General features: G+C 39.2%; 1 protein-coding gene across 11 annotated transcripts in view; it reads right to left on the bottom strand.

Moving 5' to 3' along the window:
• CYLD (CYLD lysine 63 deubiquitinase) overlaps positions 1 to 18,726 on the bottom strand; it is an 88,057-nt gene that overhangs the window by 26,007 nt on the left and 43,324 nt on the right. For 9 of the 11 annotated variants that reach the window (XM_060185557.1, XM_060185566.1, XM_060185559.1 and 6 more), the window contains 4 exons: positions 15,907 to 16,005; positions 12,771 to 12,887; positions 2,519 to 2,898; positions 1,296 to 1,461 (listed from right to left, as the gene is read on the bottom strand). In XM_060185557.1, the coding sequence (XP_060041540.1) occupies positions 1,296 to 1,461; positions 2,519 to 2,898; positions 12,771 to 12,887; positions 15,907 to 16,005 (762 nt within the window). The remainder of the gene's footprint in view (positions 1 to 1,295; positions 1,462 to 2,518; positions 2,899 to 12,770; positions 12,888 to 15,906; positions 16,006 to 18,726) is intronic. The other 2 variants (XM_060185562.1, XM_060185564.1) reach the window with 2 other exon arrangements.

The following is an 18,726-nucleotide window of genomic DNA, read 5'->3' on the forward strand; positions in this document are numbered from 1 at the left end:
TTATAAAAAGTACTATTTGTCAATCTCAACCTCACTTCCTCCACAATTTTTTAAAAAATAGATTTTATTCACAGGGACTTTTTGTCCAGTTAAAAAAAAAGACTGCTAAGAATGAGTAAAAACCCTTTCAAACATAACAAAAAAATTGTATTTTTTTAAAAAAATAAATGTAGCTTAGATCTACCTAATCCAAAAAAGAATCACCACTACAGTCCAAAACTGGCCAGGGACAGCCTCTGGAAACTATCACTTGTAGAAATTATGGGAAGATCTGTCTTCCATCAATCAGTCTAAAGTGACTTTATATGATCATGCTGACATACTGATAAGAAACACTCATTCGGGAGTCAGGCAGTAGCACAGCGGGTTAAGCACACCTGGCGCAAAGCACAAGGACCGGCTTAAGGATCCCAGTTCGAGCCCCAGCTCCCCACCTGCAGGGGAGTCGCTTCACAAGCAGTAAAACAGATCTGCAGGTGTCTTTCTCTCCCTCTCTCTGTCTTCCCCTCCTCTCTCCATTTCTCTCTGTCCTACCCAACAACGACAACATCAATAACAACAATAACTACAACCATAAAAACAACAAGGGCAACAAAAGGGAATAAATAAATATATATATATAAAAGAAAGAAACACTCATTGATGTACTGGGGCAATGCACTGAGAGGGAAGTCAGTGCTGAAAAAGAGGGTCATGTCTCAATTTCTACCTCCTGTGTTGTTGAAAGTCAAATTCCTGAGATACACAGGAAAAGCAAACCTCACATTCTTCCTGGATAAGTATCAAATACTGCTTTTCCTGAATAGTATTTTTTTTTTAAATGTCAGGATAGGGGGCTAGGAGGGAGGTGACACAACTGGTTGAGAGCACACACTGCCATGCCTAAGGACCTGGGTTCAAACCCCTGCTCCCCACCCACTTAAGGAGCAGCAATATGGTGCTGCAGGTACCTATCTTTCCCTGCCCTCATTACCTCCTCCCTCCCATCTCAATTTCTCTATTTTATCATATAAAATAGAGTGAAGAAGAAAAAAGGTCACTGGGCCCAGTGGATTCATATGGCAGCACTGAGCTCCAGTGATAACCCCGGTGGTAATAAATAAGTAAATAATAAATAAGTCAGGATACCTGTAAATGTCTTTTAAATCGAGTAACAATATTCTCTTACTTGAAAGCAAGACAAACACTGGCAATATAAATATTTAAAGACTGTCACTGACATCTATTCCAAAATGGCATGAGGTTAGGACTAGAGTCATTCCCAAGTGCTAAGTAAATGAAAGGCACTCCCATACCTAAGGAGTTACAGCGTTCGATCTGATTGGAGACTGGCTGCAGGGAGGCAAACCTAGAATCGGGCCTGCAGCTCTTCAGTTTAACAAACAGGGCCTTCTTCATGGCACAGGTGAAATACCGAGTGCCCCGAAAGGTCCCATCTGTGCAGCCCGCACATTCGTCTTCCTGAAAAAGAAAGACCTTGATATGCATTATTCTACACCTTGCGAAAGTAGTAGACAGTCAGCTAGGGTTTCCAAGACTTGTTCCAAGTTTTACCCTTTCTCAAATTCCCTCTTCGCGCCTGTACTGAGAACTCGATCTGAAAAACGGGGAGAACTACTTTTCCTTCTACCCACAGCTAACAACTTGATAAATTAATTCCCTGGATTAGCATGAAGCACAAATCACTGATTTAACCTTCCTAAACTCACTGACTCCTACGCCGGTTCACAGATAGTAAAATCAGTATGGGTGGTATTAATCTTAACAAAAAGGGTAGTATCCACTAACATGCAAGCAGAGAAAAAAAAAACATTTAAATTAGAGCTGAATGTACTCTCCTCTCCTCATTATGATATGTCAAACAATATACTTTGCTAATCTCCAAAGGGAAATCTTTTGCTGCTTCCAAAAAGTCAGAGTATATCTAAAGATGAAAAACTTAAAAGTCAATTGTATGAGTAATTAAAACTGACTGGAGGAGCGAAGCTGAGGAAGAAAAATAAAAGCTGGTAAGAAGAGGGCTGGGCAGTGGTACCACCAGTAAAGCAAACATGTGACCATGCACAAGGACCTGGGTTCAAGCCCCCAGTCCCCACCAGGAGTGGGAAGCTTCACGAGCAGTGAGGAAGTACTGACTGTCTCTCTCTCTCTCTCTCACCCCTCTTCCCTTTCAATTTCTCTGTCTCTAGCCAAAAATAAGATAGTTTTTAAAAATATTTTTTAAAATAAAAGCTGAGAAAAGACTTGCTTTTCTTGCTATATTCTGTATATGAGCCTAAACATATCAATCTAAAGTCTATTTTCATTCCTTGAACACAGAGCAATTAACATTAGGAAGAAGTTGAGCAAAGGCTTAATGGGAGGGAAAGCAAGTCAAGCAATGGTGATAAAAACTTTTCTCCATTGATGGTTTTTGTAACAAATAGAACATTTCATCAAAAAGTACAAAATGGGAGAAGAGTTCACCAAAACTGCAGAGAGAAAAGAACTTCCAGCTTGAGGTAAAAAACTACATTACCAGTTCCAGTCCAGCTAGTACTTCATTGAGTCCTGGTGGCTGACCGATCCAACGGATCACCCCATAGAAAGGCGGATTCTCTTTCACTTCGGCCAGTGAGCCTACTTCAAGACCATGTGAGTTACCCGGCGGTAGAGCCAAGGGTGGGCTCTCCTGGACAGGTGCGTTGTTCAGCTCTCCCATCACAGACTGGACTGAAAGAGAGAGTGGGCTGTGGCCGATACTTCCATTGGTATTGGGTATCTTTGTCAGGCTGAATGGTAAAGAGTGAAATCTGTTCTCACTGGACAATGAGTTCATGGAAGGAGGCTGTAGTGGTGGTGAAGCACCGCCAAACTCTGGCGAAATCTCTGTAAGTGATTTTGCAGGGTCTTCAGCAACTATAAGAAATATTTGGAATTAGAGAAAATTATTTGAGAAGATAACATACATCTTCTATCTCTATAAACTGGTAACACACAGCTACTCTGTTGGACCTCTCTTGTATGACTTACAGAAACATCACACATTTCATATCTCAGAAATGTTGCTATTCTTCTCCACATCTCTTTTTCTTTGAGAAAATAAGATTTCACTATGAGAGGGGGAGGAAAGAGAGAGTTCTGTTCCTACTTATGCAGCTTTAGAGACTGGACCCAGGGCGTCACATTAGCAAGTCCTGCACTCTATCTACAGAATCACCTCCCAGCCTCCAAATTTTTCTACCTGAGCAAATGGTATCCAACTGTTCAAAGCAAAGGCCACATATTATTGACAGTAGCATATAGGCTGTATTTTTTATCCATAATTACAAACCAGTATATAAAGATATCAAAAAATATCAAAGATCTTTATAAATAACTAATGGATCAAAGAAGTAATCATGTAATGTGTAAAATAAAGGAGAAATGAATGACAAAGAAAGAAATAAGAACTACTATAGAGCACAACCAAAATAATACTTATAAAGGAGACATGCAGACTTAATAACTAATTTCAGAAAAAAATGTAGTATTTACAAGCTCAACATATGACCTGAGGTTTTAATGAGGAACACAAAAGCCCCCTCAAATAGTCAAGAGGAAAGAATAAGCAAACAGACATTTAGGAGAAAACAAACGTGAAAAAGAGAGCCCAAACCAAAAGCTTTGGCTTCAGATGGCTCAGACAGCTGCCAGGCAGGCACTGCAGACCAGTGAGGAATAAATGGTCGTAGGATACTAGTTTTCTGTATTTTTTTATAATTCTTTTTAAAATTTATTTGTTAGAGACAGATAGAAATCAAGAGGAAGGGGAGTCGGGCTGTAGCGCAGCGGGTTAAGCGCAGGTGGCGCAAAGCACAAGGACCGGCATAAGGATCCCGGTTCGAACCCCGGCTCCCCACCTGCAGGGGAGTCGCTTCACAGGCGGTGAAGCAGGTCTGCAGGTGTCTATCTTTCTCTCCTTCTCTCTGTCTTCCCCTCCTCTCTCCATTTCTCTCTGTCCTATCCAACGACAACAACAATAACTACAACAATAAAAAAACAAGGGCAACAAAAGGGAATAAATAAATAAAATAAATAAATAAATTTTAAAAAAAGAAATCAAGAGGAAGGGGGATGTAGAGAAGGAGTGAAACAGAGACATTTGCAGCACTGCTTCACTACTTGCAAAGCTTTCCCTCTGCAGGTGGAGACTGGAGGCCTGAACCTGGGTCCTTGTGCACCGTAACATGTGCACTCAACCAGGTGTGCCACCACCTGGGCCCCCAGTTTTCCATATTTTGCTTGAAGTTTAACCTGAACTCCTATATTACATTATATATAAAAATCATTCCAGGTGCATGGTATAATGGTTATGCAAAAAATACTTTCATGCCTGAGGCTCTGAGACCTGCTGGGTTAAATGCCCACCCAGCACCCCCACCAGCTAGAGAAGTGCTCTTGTCTCTCTGTATCTTTCCTCTGGACCTCTCTTATTAAAATAAGTAAAAAACTAAAAGAAAATTAAGAGCTATATATTAATAGGCATCAGACAGTATGAAAATGTGAGGTATAAATATAGAGAAAATATTTATTGAACACATAATGTAACAAAAGATTAGGACTCACTCGACTCGAAAATAGCTTATAATTCAATGAGAAGGCTACCCAAAATAATTAGATGAATAAAGACTCAAAAAAAAAAAAAAAAAGACAACTCTAGAAGAAGTTAAAATCACTGATAAGAAATCAGTAAAGGGCGATGGGTGGTGGCACACCCAGTTAAGTGCACAGATTACCAAGTGCAAGGACAAGGACGGGGGTTTGAGACCCTACTTCGCATCTGCATGGTGTCCCTTTCACAACCAGTGAAGCAGGTCTGCAGGTGTCTATCTTTCTCTTCCTCTTTCTATGACCCCCATTCTCTCTCAATTTCTCTTTGTTCTATCTAATAAAAATTAGAAATAGGTATGGTCCAGGAGGTGACGCAGTGGATAACACATTGGACTCTCAAGCATGAAGTCCTGAGTTCAATCCCTGGCAGCACATGTACCAGAGTGATATCTGGTTCCCCCCACCTCTTCTCCCTCTCCCTCCTCCTATATTCTTCATAAATAAATAAAATCTTTTTAAAAAATTAGAAAGAGGAAGAAAAAAAAAAGAAAAAATGATCACCTAGAACAGTGAATTCACAGTGCCAGCACTAAGCCCCAACAATAACCCTGGTGGCAATACAAAAAAAAAAAAAGAAATCAGTGAAAATGATTATTACTCTCACAAGTAAATAGATAAAAAGAAGTAAAAAAGAAAACAACATGACATGTTTCAAAAATTAAGAGTTCTTAGAATATTAGCTGTTTGGACGGGTGAAGAGGGAAAAAAATGTTACACAATGTTTATGGTAGTGTGAACTGCTATAGCTGTTCTAAAGAGTGTTTTGAGTTTGTTTCATAACGGAAAGATATGCCAATTCCATTGACCTAGTAATCTCACTCCAAGTTATATATGCCAGAACATGAACAGCAGAACTGGTTCTTTACCAGGAAAATAATAACAATGTAAAAGCCTATTAGTGGTAGAATGAATCATTACATTGTGGTATATTCACATATTCCACTGAAAATAAAGTAGAATGCTATATAGCAACGAAAATAAACACACTATGATCCCATAATATAAGTTAGATCAATCTTAGGGACATAATGGTGGGGAGAGGTAGATAGCCTAATGGCAAGGAAACTCTCATGCCTGAGGCTACAAAGTCCCAGGTTCAATACCTCACTCCACCACTACCAGAGCTGAGCAGTGCTCTGGTTAAGGGGAGCCAGGGAGATGAATACAATTCTAAGGTAAGGAAATTGACGCAATATTTATAGAATCTGATTCCTTGTTTATAAAGCTCAAGATCTGCAGAACTAGCAACATGTTTAAATATTTAAAGAGCCAGTTAGAATGAAAACCAAGAGCATGATAAACACTATAAAGAGGACGGTAACCCAGGTAACCCAGAGGGAAACAGAAAAGATATTGGCACAAGTGAAAGTCTCGGAGATTTCAAAGGTAGTGATAATTTTCTTAAAGTGAACAGTGACCATATGAGTATTGGTTGTACTTTACATTTTCTTGTTTGTTATGCCATATTATCCATTCCAGATTCTTCAGTAATGATAATCTAAGATTTTTTATATTTATTTATTTTCCCTTTTGTTGTCCTTTTTTTTTTATTGTTGTTGTAGTTATTATTGTTGTTACTGATGTCATCATTGTTAGATAGGACAGAGAGAAATGGAGAGAGGAGGGGAAGACAGAGAGTGGGAGAGAAAGATAAGACACCTGCAGACCTGCTTCATCACTTGTGAAGTGACTCCCCTGCAGGTGGGGAGCTGGGGGCTCGAACCGGGATTCTTAAGCTGGCCCTCGCGCTTCGTCCCACATGCGCTTAGCCCGTTGCACTACTGCCAGACACCCATAATCTAAGATTTTTAAGTTATCCCGTTTCTCCCCATGTCCTCAACTCCCAAGACTAATACCCAAATCCATAAGGCAAATTCACTGCTTCTGGGGGATGGACAGTGGCGCACCAGGTTAAGCATGCATGGAGCAAAGTGCTAGGATAGGCGCAAAGATCCCCGTTTGAGCCCTAGGTCCCCCACCTGCGGGGGGGGGGGGGTGTCCACTTTACAAGTGGTGATGGTCTGCAAGTGTCTATCTTTCTCCCTTTCTGTCTTCCCCTCCTCTCTCGATTTCTTTCTGTCCCATCCAACAACAGCAGCAATAACAAAATAGAAAAAAATGGCCTCCAGGAGCAGTAGATTCATAGTGTAGGCACCGAGTCCCAGTGATAACCCTGGAGGCAACAACAACAACAAAAAAATTGCTTCTACTTGCAAAATGTATCTACTCGGAAGTCGGGCAGTAGTGTGGCAGGTTAAGCACACGTGGCGCAAAGCACAAGGACTGGCATGAGGATCGCTGTTCGAGCCCCTGGCTCCCCACCTGCAGGGGTGTCACTTCACAGGCGGTGAAGCAGGTCTGCATGTGTCTTTCTCTCCCCCTCTCTTTCTTCCCCTTCTCTCTCCATTTCTCTCTATCCTATCCAACAACGACGACATCAATAGCAACAACAGTAATGAAAGCTACTATAGCAATGAAAAAACAGGAAGGGCAACAAAAGGAAAAATAAATAAATAAATAATAAATTTAAAAAAAATTTTAAATGTATCTACTCCTCTTAAAGCCTGCTTTCATTTCCCTCATCTAAGTAAGCCACTGTCATCCTCACCCTGTACCTAGTCTCTTACCTGGTCTCTGACTCCTCCTTGACCCTCTCCAATCTATTGACCATACAACAACTAATTACTGAGAACAATTTAAGATGTAAGAATATGATCATATATCATTCAGCTACATAAATCTGTTCACTGGTTTTCCAGCATCTTTAGAATATTAAATGTCTGACCCAGACTTACTTGCAAGGTCCTAGATGACCTAGCTTCTACTTATCTATTCAAATTTCCTTCACATACCTCGCTTTCCGTTACTATTCCATAGTCATGGTGACCTGCTTCCTGTTCCAAATATACTTTCTCATCTCACAGTCTTTGTCCTTACAGTTCCTCTGCCTGAAATACTCTTCCCTAGCTCTTTCCTTGCTAGTTCATTCTCGTGTTTAGATCTCAACTCAAATACCCTGCCTTCTAAGAAATTTTTTTCCAAACCCTTTTACAGTAGCTGCCTTCCCACCAATTACTATCACGTTCATCTCCTTCATTGCATATGTTGCAAACTAACTACATTTATTGTCTGTCACACCACTTAGAATATAAGCATCATAAAATCAGTAATTTTGTTAAGAATTTGTCATGCTGGCCAACCTGACTTCCCTGGGCAGATGGCTTCACCAAATGGTCCTGGAACCCCACCTCCCCAGAGTGCTGCCCCACTAGGGAAAGATAGAAACAAGCTGGGAGTATGGATCTACCTGCCAGTGCCCATGTCCAGTGGAGAAGCAAATACAGAAGCCAGACCTCCTGCCTTCTGCACCCTATAATGATCCTGGGTCCATATCCCCAAAGGGATAAATAATAGGAAAGCTTCCAATAGAGGGGATGGGATACGGAGCTCTGGTGGAAGGAATTGTGTGAAATTATACCCCTCTTATCCTCTGGTCTTGTCGACCATTATTAAACAAATAAAAAAAAATGTCATGCTGACTGAATCCACTGCACTTGGTATAGCTATTAACACAAGAAAATGCTCAATATTTGTTTTTAAAATAATTTTGAAAATTACATGTAGAGAAAAGCTGCTTTTTAAAATTTTTTTAAAGATTGCTTTCATATTAAACTAATCCTTAACAATTATTTTTTTTCTTTATTGAGGGGATTAATGGTTTAGAATCTCCAGTAAAATACAGTAGTTTGTACATGTATTACATGTAGAACATTTCTCAGTTTTCCACACCCCCCCTACCCTGTCCTCCTCTGCCATCATGTTCCAGGACCTGAACTCCCCACCCCCACCCCAGAGTCTTTTACCTTGGTGCAATTCACTAACTCCAGTCCAAGTCCTGCTTTGTGTTTTCCCTTCTGTTCTTATTTTTCAACTTCTGTCTATGAGTGATATCACCCCATATCCTTCTCTTTCTGGATTATAGAGCTCATTATTTTTAATATTTTATTTATTTATTGTATAGAGAATTGAGAGTACAGAGGGAGACAGAGAGGGGGAGAGAGACTTCACCACTCTTGAAGCTTTCCCCAGGCAGGTTTGGACCAGGGCTTGAATTTGGGCCCTTGAGTACAATAATAAGTGCAATCAACCAAGTGTACCACCACCTTTTTATATGATAAAGATTAATGAGTCAATGTTCATTTATAACTAAATTTTGTTTTCTTATTAAAAGAAGAAAGCCTACTCTATATACGTTTTATCACTATGTATTTCCCAATTTATATCTTCTAGAACCAAAATTATTTTATGAAATTACTGTATAAGATCAGAACATGTTTTAACAATGTCAAGGTGTTTGGAATAGTTTACAATAAGGAAGTCACATTAAAATTAATGATATAAGGGGCCAGGGAGTAGCACACCCAGTTGAGCACATAACATAACCACACACATGGATCTGGGTTTGAGTTCCTACTCCCCCCTTGCAGGGAAGAGGCTTCAAAAGCAGTGAAATAGATCTGCAAGTATTTTTTTCTCTCTCCATCTCTATTTTCTTCTCCCCCTCTCAACTTCTCTTTATCCTATCTAATAAAAAGAAAAAGAAAAAAAAAACAGGCAGGATAGATAGTATAATGGTTATACAGAAGAAGAAGAAGATGGCTATACAAACAGACTCTCATGCCTAAGGCTCTAAATTCCCAGGATCACCACCACTACCACCACCACGATTATCATAAGACAGAGCTGAGCAGTGTTCTGGTAAAAAACAAATACTGGGCCAGGTGGTGGTGCACCAGTTGAACACACATAGTACAATAAACAAGTGCAAAGATCCTGGTTCAAGCCCCTGGCTCCCCACCTGCAAGGGGTTGCAGGTCTGCAGGTGTCTATCTTTCTCTCTCCCTCTCTACCTTCCCCTCCTCTCTCAATTTCTCTCTGTCCTATGAAAAATATATATTTAAAAAATGGCTGCAGGAGCAGTGGATTTGTAGTGCAGGCACTGAGCCCCAGCGATAACACTGGAAGCATAATAAGTAAAAAATGGCCACCAAGAGCAGTGGATTTGTAATGCCAACAAAGAGCCTCAGTGATAACTCTAGTGCAATTTAAGATAATAAAAATGAATGAATGAAGGCTAGAAATGGACCTACCCTATGATCCTGCAATTCCTCTCCTGGGAACCCAGCACACCCATCCAAAAAGATCTGTGTACACATATGTTCTTGGCAGCACAATTTGTAATAGCCAAAACCTGGAAACAACCCAGGTGTCCAACAACAGATGAGTGGCTGAGCAAGTTGTGGTATATATACACAAAGGAATACTACTCAGCTATCAAAAATGGTGACTTCACCGTTTTCGGCCGATCTTGGATGGACCTTGAAAAATTCATGTTAAGTGAAATAAGTCAGAAACAGAAGGATGAATATGGGATGATCTCACTCTCAGACAGAAGCTGAAAAACAAGATCAGAAGAGAAAACACAGTAGAACCTGAACTGGAATTGGCGTATTGCACCAAAGTAAAAGACTGGGGTTTGGGCGGGGCGGGGGGGGGAAATACAGGCCCAAAAAGAATGACAGAGGACCTACTGGGGGGTGTATTGTTAAATGGAAAATTGGCAAATGTTATGCATGTAGAAACTATTGTATTTACTGTCAAATGTAAAACATTAATTCCCCAATAAAGAAATAAAAACAAAACAAAACAGGAAAGCTTTCAAGAGAGGGGATGGGATATGGAGTTTTGGTGATGGAAACTGTGTGGAATTATACCCCTCTTATCCTATGGTCTTGTCAATATTTCCATTTTAAAAATAAAAACATTTTTTAAATGAATTAATGATATAATTATAGCATATATCTGAAAGAATGAATGTTGCTTGGATTATTAAAAAGCTTATAAAGCCATCGACAAATAGAAAAAAAAATAATACTAAGCCTGTTAGTGTTGACAAGCAAGAGAGTGACTGAATTGTAACAGACTCAATGCTGCCTGTGTCTATGGAGAGAACATCAAGTCTCTGAATCCCCCAAAAGGAATGATTCACCTTGTCAACTCTTTGATGTATCAGCACTCTTTAGAAAAATTTTTAGAATTGACAATTTGCTAACATGTGAACCAAATCTCAATAAAAGCAATCCACCAGAAACAAACGAACAACAACAAAAAACCCCTCTAGTTTCTTGACCCTGCATCACTCTAGTCATTTTTTCTGTCTCCTTTGAAATGTTAGTCACTTCCTACTCACCATTATGTTCCTGAAGGCTTGATCTTACCCCACATCTTCCATCCCCACTCTGTCCTTCTAGGTGACATTATCTACAAGATGTTTAACCAACACATATTTACATATATTTCTTCAGCTCTTACCTCTCTCCTAAGCTCCAGGCCTGTATATCTGTTTTCTTGACAATTCACCAAGAGGAAATTTATAAGGCCCGTCAAGCTCAACCTATTCAAAATTAAACTCATCACTCTTTTCCACAACCAACAAAGTATGCAAGCCAGAATAACCAAGAGCCGTCACTGATGTGTCTTTCATCTTGCACCTCTGACTTTGAATCTATGAATCTTGTCCATTAACTTCCAAGGTAACTCACAGATACCCATTTCTCTCCATCTCTCTTTCTCAACAAGTCTAGTCCTAGCATCTATAATCTATGGCTGGGCCCTGCAACAAACAACCTTCATTAGTACCTTTGCTTCTACACGGTTCCTGCTTCAAACCATTGCTCTCCCTGTGGCCAGAATGATCGTCAGAAGGTAAACGTGGTCGTGTCGCCCCTTGCTGAAAATCCTTGGGCACTGCTATTTCCTTTCAATGTTCCACCTGCTTGCCTTTGCATTCCCATCTCAATAAATGTTAAAGATAAATCTCTCTTTCTATTCTAGTTACTCTGGTTCTTTTTACTCCCGGGAAAACACCAAGCTCCATTTTTTTTCCACAAGGTCTTCTCATACCTATTCCTTCTGCCTATAAGGTCCGTCTATCCCATGAACTTGATTAGTTATTCCCCCTCTAGTGAATGAAGCTCACACACGTCATAACCTTAGAGAGATACCCCTAGCCCCCAAGGAAATTATTCCTTAACACTCTCACAGTATCACGTGCCTTCACTGTACTCATCCCGACGGTAATCTGTGCTGTGATTGTCTGATTAAAGTCTATTTCAACAATTTGATAGAGACTCAGAACAAAACAGGATCCCTGTCTATTTTTTTTCTCACCACTGTAACCCCAGTGCCTAGAAGAATGACTGGCACATAGCGCTCAATAAATATTTCTGGAATGATGAACAAAGAAAAGAATAAAATGATGTCACAGAACCAAGGGAAGGCAACATTCTAAAAATGAAGTTCTTTGAAGAGATCAAGAACAACCTAGATAGAAAAGTCTTTATTCAGGGGTTGGGTGGTGGTGCAGCGGGTTAAACACACGGGGAGCATAGTTCAAGGACCAGTGAAAGGATCCCAGTTCGAGCCCTCGGCTCCCCACCTCAGGGGAGTCGCTTCACAAGCGGTGAAGCAGGTCTGAGGTGTCTGTCTTTCTCTCTCCATCTCTGTCTTCCCCTCCTCTCTCCATTTCTCTCTGTCCTATTCAACAACAACAACATCAATAACCACAACAATGTTAAACAACAAGGGCAACAAAGGGGAAAATAAAATAAATTAAAAAGTCTTTATTCAACTGATTCTAGGTACCTCTTACCCTATAAAGATCAGTTAAAGGAAGAGAATAAGCTGCTACTCCATTTTCAAAATGTTCCATTAATCTTAACAGCTTAAACTGCAATAGTTCAACAGTACTACTAATAAAAATTGTTTCTAAAAACTACAAATATTGGGGGTCAGGTGGTGGAGCACCTGTTTGTGCACACATGTTACAGTGCACAAGGACCCAAGTTCAAGTCCTCCCGGTCCCCAATTGCAGGGAGAAAGCTTCACAAGTGGTGAAGAGGGCTTCAGGTATCTCTCTGTCTCCCTATCTCCCCTTTCCTCTCAATTTCTGGTTGTCTCTATCCAAAAAATAAATAAAGATAAAAAATGTTTTAAAAACTACAAATATTGTTTCTAAGTTATTTTTCTCTGTTGAGTTAAAAAGAATCACAACAAAGGAGACTAGAGTTGGAGTTTACCTTCATCAATGTACCATGTATTTTTTGATTTGGGTTGTGGTTGTGAGTCAACAGAAGACCCATTTAAGGTGTAAAATATTTCAGATCTGTTTCTATTTCCAGGGTCTGAGGTAGATCCTATAAAACAAGAAGAGTTCCTTTTAAAAATAAAATTAATGTGGTATGAAAACTTTTATTAGAGAAATATGTACACCATATTTATCAATTATTTAGACAAATAATTATCAATTATTTATACAAAGAACATATAGAACACAACAGATCTTCTGGTTGTCTTCAGCTTTTAAAAATGTGGTCATTGTTTAGGCAAAGCCAAAAAAAGAATTTTCAGCCCAGGAGTCCATTCAGGAAGAGGGACAGAAGTTAAAAGAAAGCCTGGTGTTATTTTTTTAAATTTTTATAATGAACTATTTAGAAAAAAGTATTTCATATATAGTAATTTATTCCCAACAGTATTTGATGAGCCCACTGGCTTATCAACTTTATCTATTTAGAAATAGCTCCTTGTCAAAGAAGGTCATTTTCAAATGTTGTATACAAATAAATGTATAAATCAAGATTTAAGACTTAAATATTATACAATTGTTGGTCATCATTGTCCTTGGTAAATTCTTCATATTTTCAAAATGGAAGGCTGTATTATTTCTTTTTTTTAATTTTATTTTATTTATTCATTCCTTTTTGTTGCCCTTGTTGTTTTACTGTTGTAGTTATTATTGATGTCGTTGTTGTGGGATAGGACAGAGAGAAATGGAGAGAGGAGGGGAAGACAGAGAGGGGGAGAAAAAGACAGACACCTGCAGACCTGCTTCACCGCCTGTGAAGGGACCTGCCTGCAGGTGGGGAGCCGGGGGCTCGAATCGGGATCCTGACGCCGGTCCTTGAGCTTAGCGTCACCTGCGCTTAACCCGCTGCGCTACAGCCCGACTCCTGGCTGTATTCTTACATATTAGACTGATTTAGAAGGAGTGAGGGTAGCTATGTCAGATACTCCAAAATATTATCCCTTCTCAGTACAAAAGAACATAACATGGTTGAGAGAAGGAGCTCCAGAACACATACAAAATACGGCTTTTTAATAGAAAGCAGATAGCTCGACACAATTATAATCTATAATCTGCTACAAAATAAGCAACACACAAGTTCAAAGAAAATCCTTTCTTAAAGATTTACTAATGATAGAACCAGACCAGAACATCACTCGGACATTTAAGGTGCCAGGACTCTAATTCAGGGCCTCAAGTTTGACAGTCCCATGCTTTATCTCCTCCACCACTCTACGGGGCCACCTAAAAAGAATAAGCTATTCATATTTACAAGAGTAACAAGTTCACAGGTCAGGAAATGGCCCAGCTGGTAGAGTGCATACTTTCCCATTGACAAGGACCCTGCTTCGAGTCCCTGGTATTACATAGGGCTACCACACATGGTTCTGTGGGGAGCTCCATGAAGCATGAAGCAAAGTTGTAGAGTTTCTCCTCCTCTCTATGCTTCTCACCTCTCCCCTAATCTTTCAGATATTAAAAGGGAAAAAAAAAACTGACCAAGAACAGTGGAATCACCCAGATACATGGAACAAGTGGACAGAAAGAAAGAAAAGACTGAACTATCTCATCTAATCTACATAGATCAGCATAAAGTGCTACTTCCTGGGGTCAGGCAGTAGTGTAGTGAGTTAAGCGCATATGGTGGAGCCCAAGAACCAGCATAAGGATCCTGGTTCAAGCTCCCTGCTCCCCACCTGCAGGGGGGTCACCTCACAAGCAGTGAAGCAGGTCTGCAGGTGTCTATCTTTCTCTCCCCCTCTGTCTTCCCCTCCTCTCTCCATTTCTCTCTGTGCTATCCAACAACAACATCAATGCCAACAATAACAATAATGACAACAAGGATAACAAAATGGGAAAAATGACCTCCAGGAGCAGTGGATTTGTAGTGCAGGCACCAGGCCCCAGCAATAACCTTGGAGGCAAAAAAAAAAACAAAAAACCCTACTTTCTGTGCACTCTATTTATTTCTACGTTTCCCTGGGTTCAGTGACACATAAATATTTCTTAAGATAACTTTTTAATTTTTTATTATGACAGAGACAAGGAGGGCAAGAGAGCAGGAAAGAAATAGAGACACTTGCTGTCTGTTCCATGCACAAAAAGCATCCCCTGCAGGTGTGTGGGGAGACTGGGGGTTCAAACCCAGTCTTGGGCATGATAACTTGTATGTTTTACTGCTTGCACCACCATCCAGCCCCTATATAATATATATATATATATTTTTCCTTATTTACTATTGGATAGAGAGAGACAGAAATTAAGAGGGGCAAGGGAGACAGAAAGAAAGATAGACAGAGAGACACCTGCAGCACTGCTTCACCACTCATGAAGCTTTCCCCTCACAGGTGGGGACCAGGGCCTGAACCTGAGTCCTTGTGCACTGTAATGTGTATGCTTAACCAGGTATACCACCGCCTGGCTCCCTATAAAATATTTTTTGAAGAACACTCCTTTTCAGTGAGCTGAACTTAGTTTTGTTCACTAAGCAGTAGAGGAAAACTTCATCTAACCCACATCTGAAGTAATAAAGTCTTAACAGTTTTATAAATGAGTTGCTTCAATTATGTAACTGACACCCTATAAGTCTATGAAAAACGTAGAGGCTTAAAAAAAGAAGAGCTAAAAACTCCACATGTATTGTGAGGGAATTTCTGGAAGAGAATCAGATTTTTTTTGTTTTTGTTTTGTTTAGCAAGGAGAAATTTAATTTGTGCCATATTTAGTTAATGAAATCCATATAATTAATCTCCAGGATATTTTATCCTATAGACTATTATACAGACATAATGAATTTTGCATTACAGGAGAGGCTTCCAGTAACCAACTGAAATGATACAGCAAAAGACATAGTCTTGATAGGAAGCATTTGATCTTCTAAAAAAGGATGACAACTCCCACCCACCTAATAAAAAAAAAAAAAATCTTGGCCTTGACAACAGTAGCGACAATTTTTTTCAGTTAACTATTAAAGACGTTTGAAAGAAGAAAAAAAAAATCTATGTATAAAGAAATATCTTTTTAACTGTTTGCAATGCAGGCATATCAAATGTTATATAAATAACTAAGAACTATATTCTAGTAATCCATACCTGTAACCTTTGGTTTATTGTGACTGGATGAACCTTTGTCCCCACTGCCTCTTGACATAAAGGCAAGTTTGGGAGGCCTCCTTTCCTGTGCCACGCTATCTGAAACAGTAAAAATGTTTTGTTTTGTTTTGTTTTGTTTTGTTTTTAAATATAGAAGCAAAATCTTGTAGAAAAGAAACAAGCAGTGTCAGTAACAGAAAAAAAAAAAAACCTCTTTTCAACAAAGACTTGATCATTATTAAATCAATAATAAGAAAACACAGCACTTTATTCACAGTACTTTTATAAATATATAAAGGTCATCAAAATGGTGTGAGATAACATTAAAAAGAAAAAATCAATGCTGTATTTCAAAATATAATTTCCACAGGAAAACACACCCCAAACAGTGCTCAGCTATTAACTTCGTGAAAATGCAATCATTTATAGGCAATTGCATCTAATGTGTTGAAACATTACACAAAGGAAACCTTACACTTTTTTTTTTTTTGGCAAGATTTCCCAAATCAATACTCTCAGAATACCCCTATGGATTATGAAGTGTTCCACACCCATCTGCTTCTAGAAGATACCGGGGTAAGCAAATACAAAAACCAGAACCTTCGATATGTTAATGTTCTATGAATCTCTCAAAGAGGAATACAGATAATCTGTTTGATCATACTTTTTGTGTCACTCTATTGGGCATTTCAGATTTATGAATGTTATGAACCTGGTTTGGAAAAAATCTTGGTCAGATATATGTATCTAGGGCTGACAAGGGAGACAGCATAATGGTTATGCAAAAAACTTTCATGCCTGAGACTCTAAGGTGCCAGGTTCAATCCCCGGCACCATTAAAAACCAGAGTTTAGCAGTGGTCTAGTCTTGTCTATCTGTCTGTCTATCTACCTACCTGTCCTCTTTCTCTCTGTATCTATTATTATAAATAATTAAATAGTTGTGGCAAATAGCATAATGGTTATGCAAAGACACTTTCATGCCTGAGACTCCAAGATTTCAGGTTCAGTCCCCTGCTCCACCATAAGCCAAAGTTGAGCAGTGCTCTGATAAATAAGATAAAATAAATAAAATAAGATAAAACAGTATTTAAAATATGCTCAACCTCTCAGTTATTTTTTAAAAAAGGAATAGGTATCTCTCTAAAAAAAAAAACAGATATGCTAAGAGTAACACCCATGTGTAGAGAAAAACATATAAAAATAAATAGAGGGAAAATACAGAGCTAGCACAAGTTAATGATGCAGGAAGCCAAAGAATTCAATTATAATTTTTGAATAAAATACTCAGATTTAATTTTTAAATATAGGTACAATATACTTGTAAACTTGCTTCTGATACAAATACCCATCAATCAGTTGTAAACAAGCTAGTCTGTTGGAGTCTAACATGACACTTAGTAATCATACCTGATAAAGCTGTGAGCAGCAAAAAACAATATCACCCACAGTTGGATTTTTGAGAACAGAAAGAAAAAGATAGGAAAAATTTATATTTCAAACACAAGGAAAAGGCCACTTTTAAAAGAAATGGAAACAACAGTGAATTAATTAAATACAAATCATGCTTGATAGGGCTGGAGAGGGGGGCTGTATTATTAACTATATCTTAAACATCTCAGAATATGATAGAATATTATATTTCAAAAACTATACTTAATCACCATGATTTAAACCAAGTGACAGAGTAAGTGAAAAGCAATTTACTATTACTCTCATTGTGTCACCATTCAAATATAACATAGGAAAACAATCTGTGAGGGCTAGAATTTCTTAGTCACTTGCAAAACTTCTCAAGTTATAACACGTAATTAGACTACAGAGAGGGAGCCAGGAAACGGCTCACTCTGTAGAGCAGATGCTTGACCATGTGTGAGAACCCAGGTTCAAGTTGCCAACTACCACACAGGTGCACCTGCATGAGGGAAACTTCACAAGTAGTACAGCAGTCCTAGGGTCTCTCCTCTCTATATCTCTCTGCCCCATCATCCTAATATTGATCATTTTCGTTATTAGCTATAGTTAAGTGCATATAAAACTAGTTTTCAAAAGATCTTCACGTGTGTTATAAAGTTAGTGGGGATTATGACAAAGGCAGCAAATAGTCTTAACTAAGGCACAGGACATTCCTGTAGAACTATATACAGGTAAAGACTCGCTATGGGAGTCGGGCGGTAGTGAAGCGAGTAAAGCGCACGTGGTGCAAAGCGCAAGGACCAGAGTAAGGTTCCCAGTTCGAGCCCCCAGCTCCCCACCGCTTCATAGGCAGTGAAGCAGGCCTGCAGGTGTCTATCTTTTCCCCCTTTGTCTTCCCCTCCTCTCTCCATTTCTCTCTGTCCTATCCAACAACGATGACATCAATGACATCAATAACAACAACAACAACAACAATAAAAACCAACAAGGGCAGCAAAAGGGAAATAAATATATATTAAAAAAAGACTCACATGCTACATCCAACCTACTCTCCATTAATAACAGACTAAGTGGTTGCTTCTCTGTCACTATTATGTTTCTGATCCAAAACCAAAACTTCCTACCATAAATGCATTCTAAAAGATTATCATCTCATGAAAAGAGTATAGGAAATTACAGATTACTTTATACTTATAATTTATACCTTACCAGAAATACACTCGGCAGTCATGTATGTGCGATTAAAACAACCCTAAGAGGTATCAAAAAGGGGAAAAAAAAAAAAACTGGGTGGAGGCTCAAACAGTAGAGAGCACATCACCATGTTTGAGGACCTGGGTTCAAGCCACTGGTCCGTGCGGGGGGTGGGTGGGGTCTTCACAAGCAGGCGCTACAGGTGTCTCTC

This window comes from Erinaceus europaeus, chromosome 2, assembly GCF_950295315.1.
Source record: "Erinaceus europaeus chromosome 2, mEriEur2.1, whole genome shotgun sequence".
Lineage (NCBI taxonomy): Eukaryota > Metazoa > Chordata > Mammalia > Eulipotyphla > Erinaceidae > Erinaceus > Erinaceus europaeus.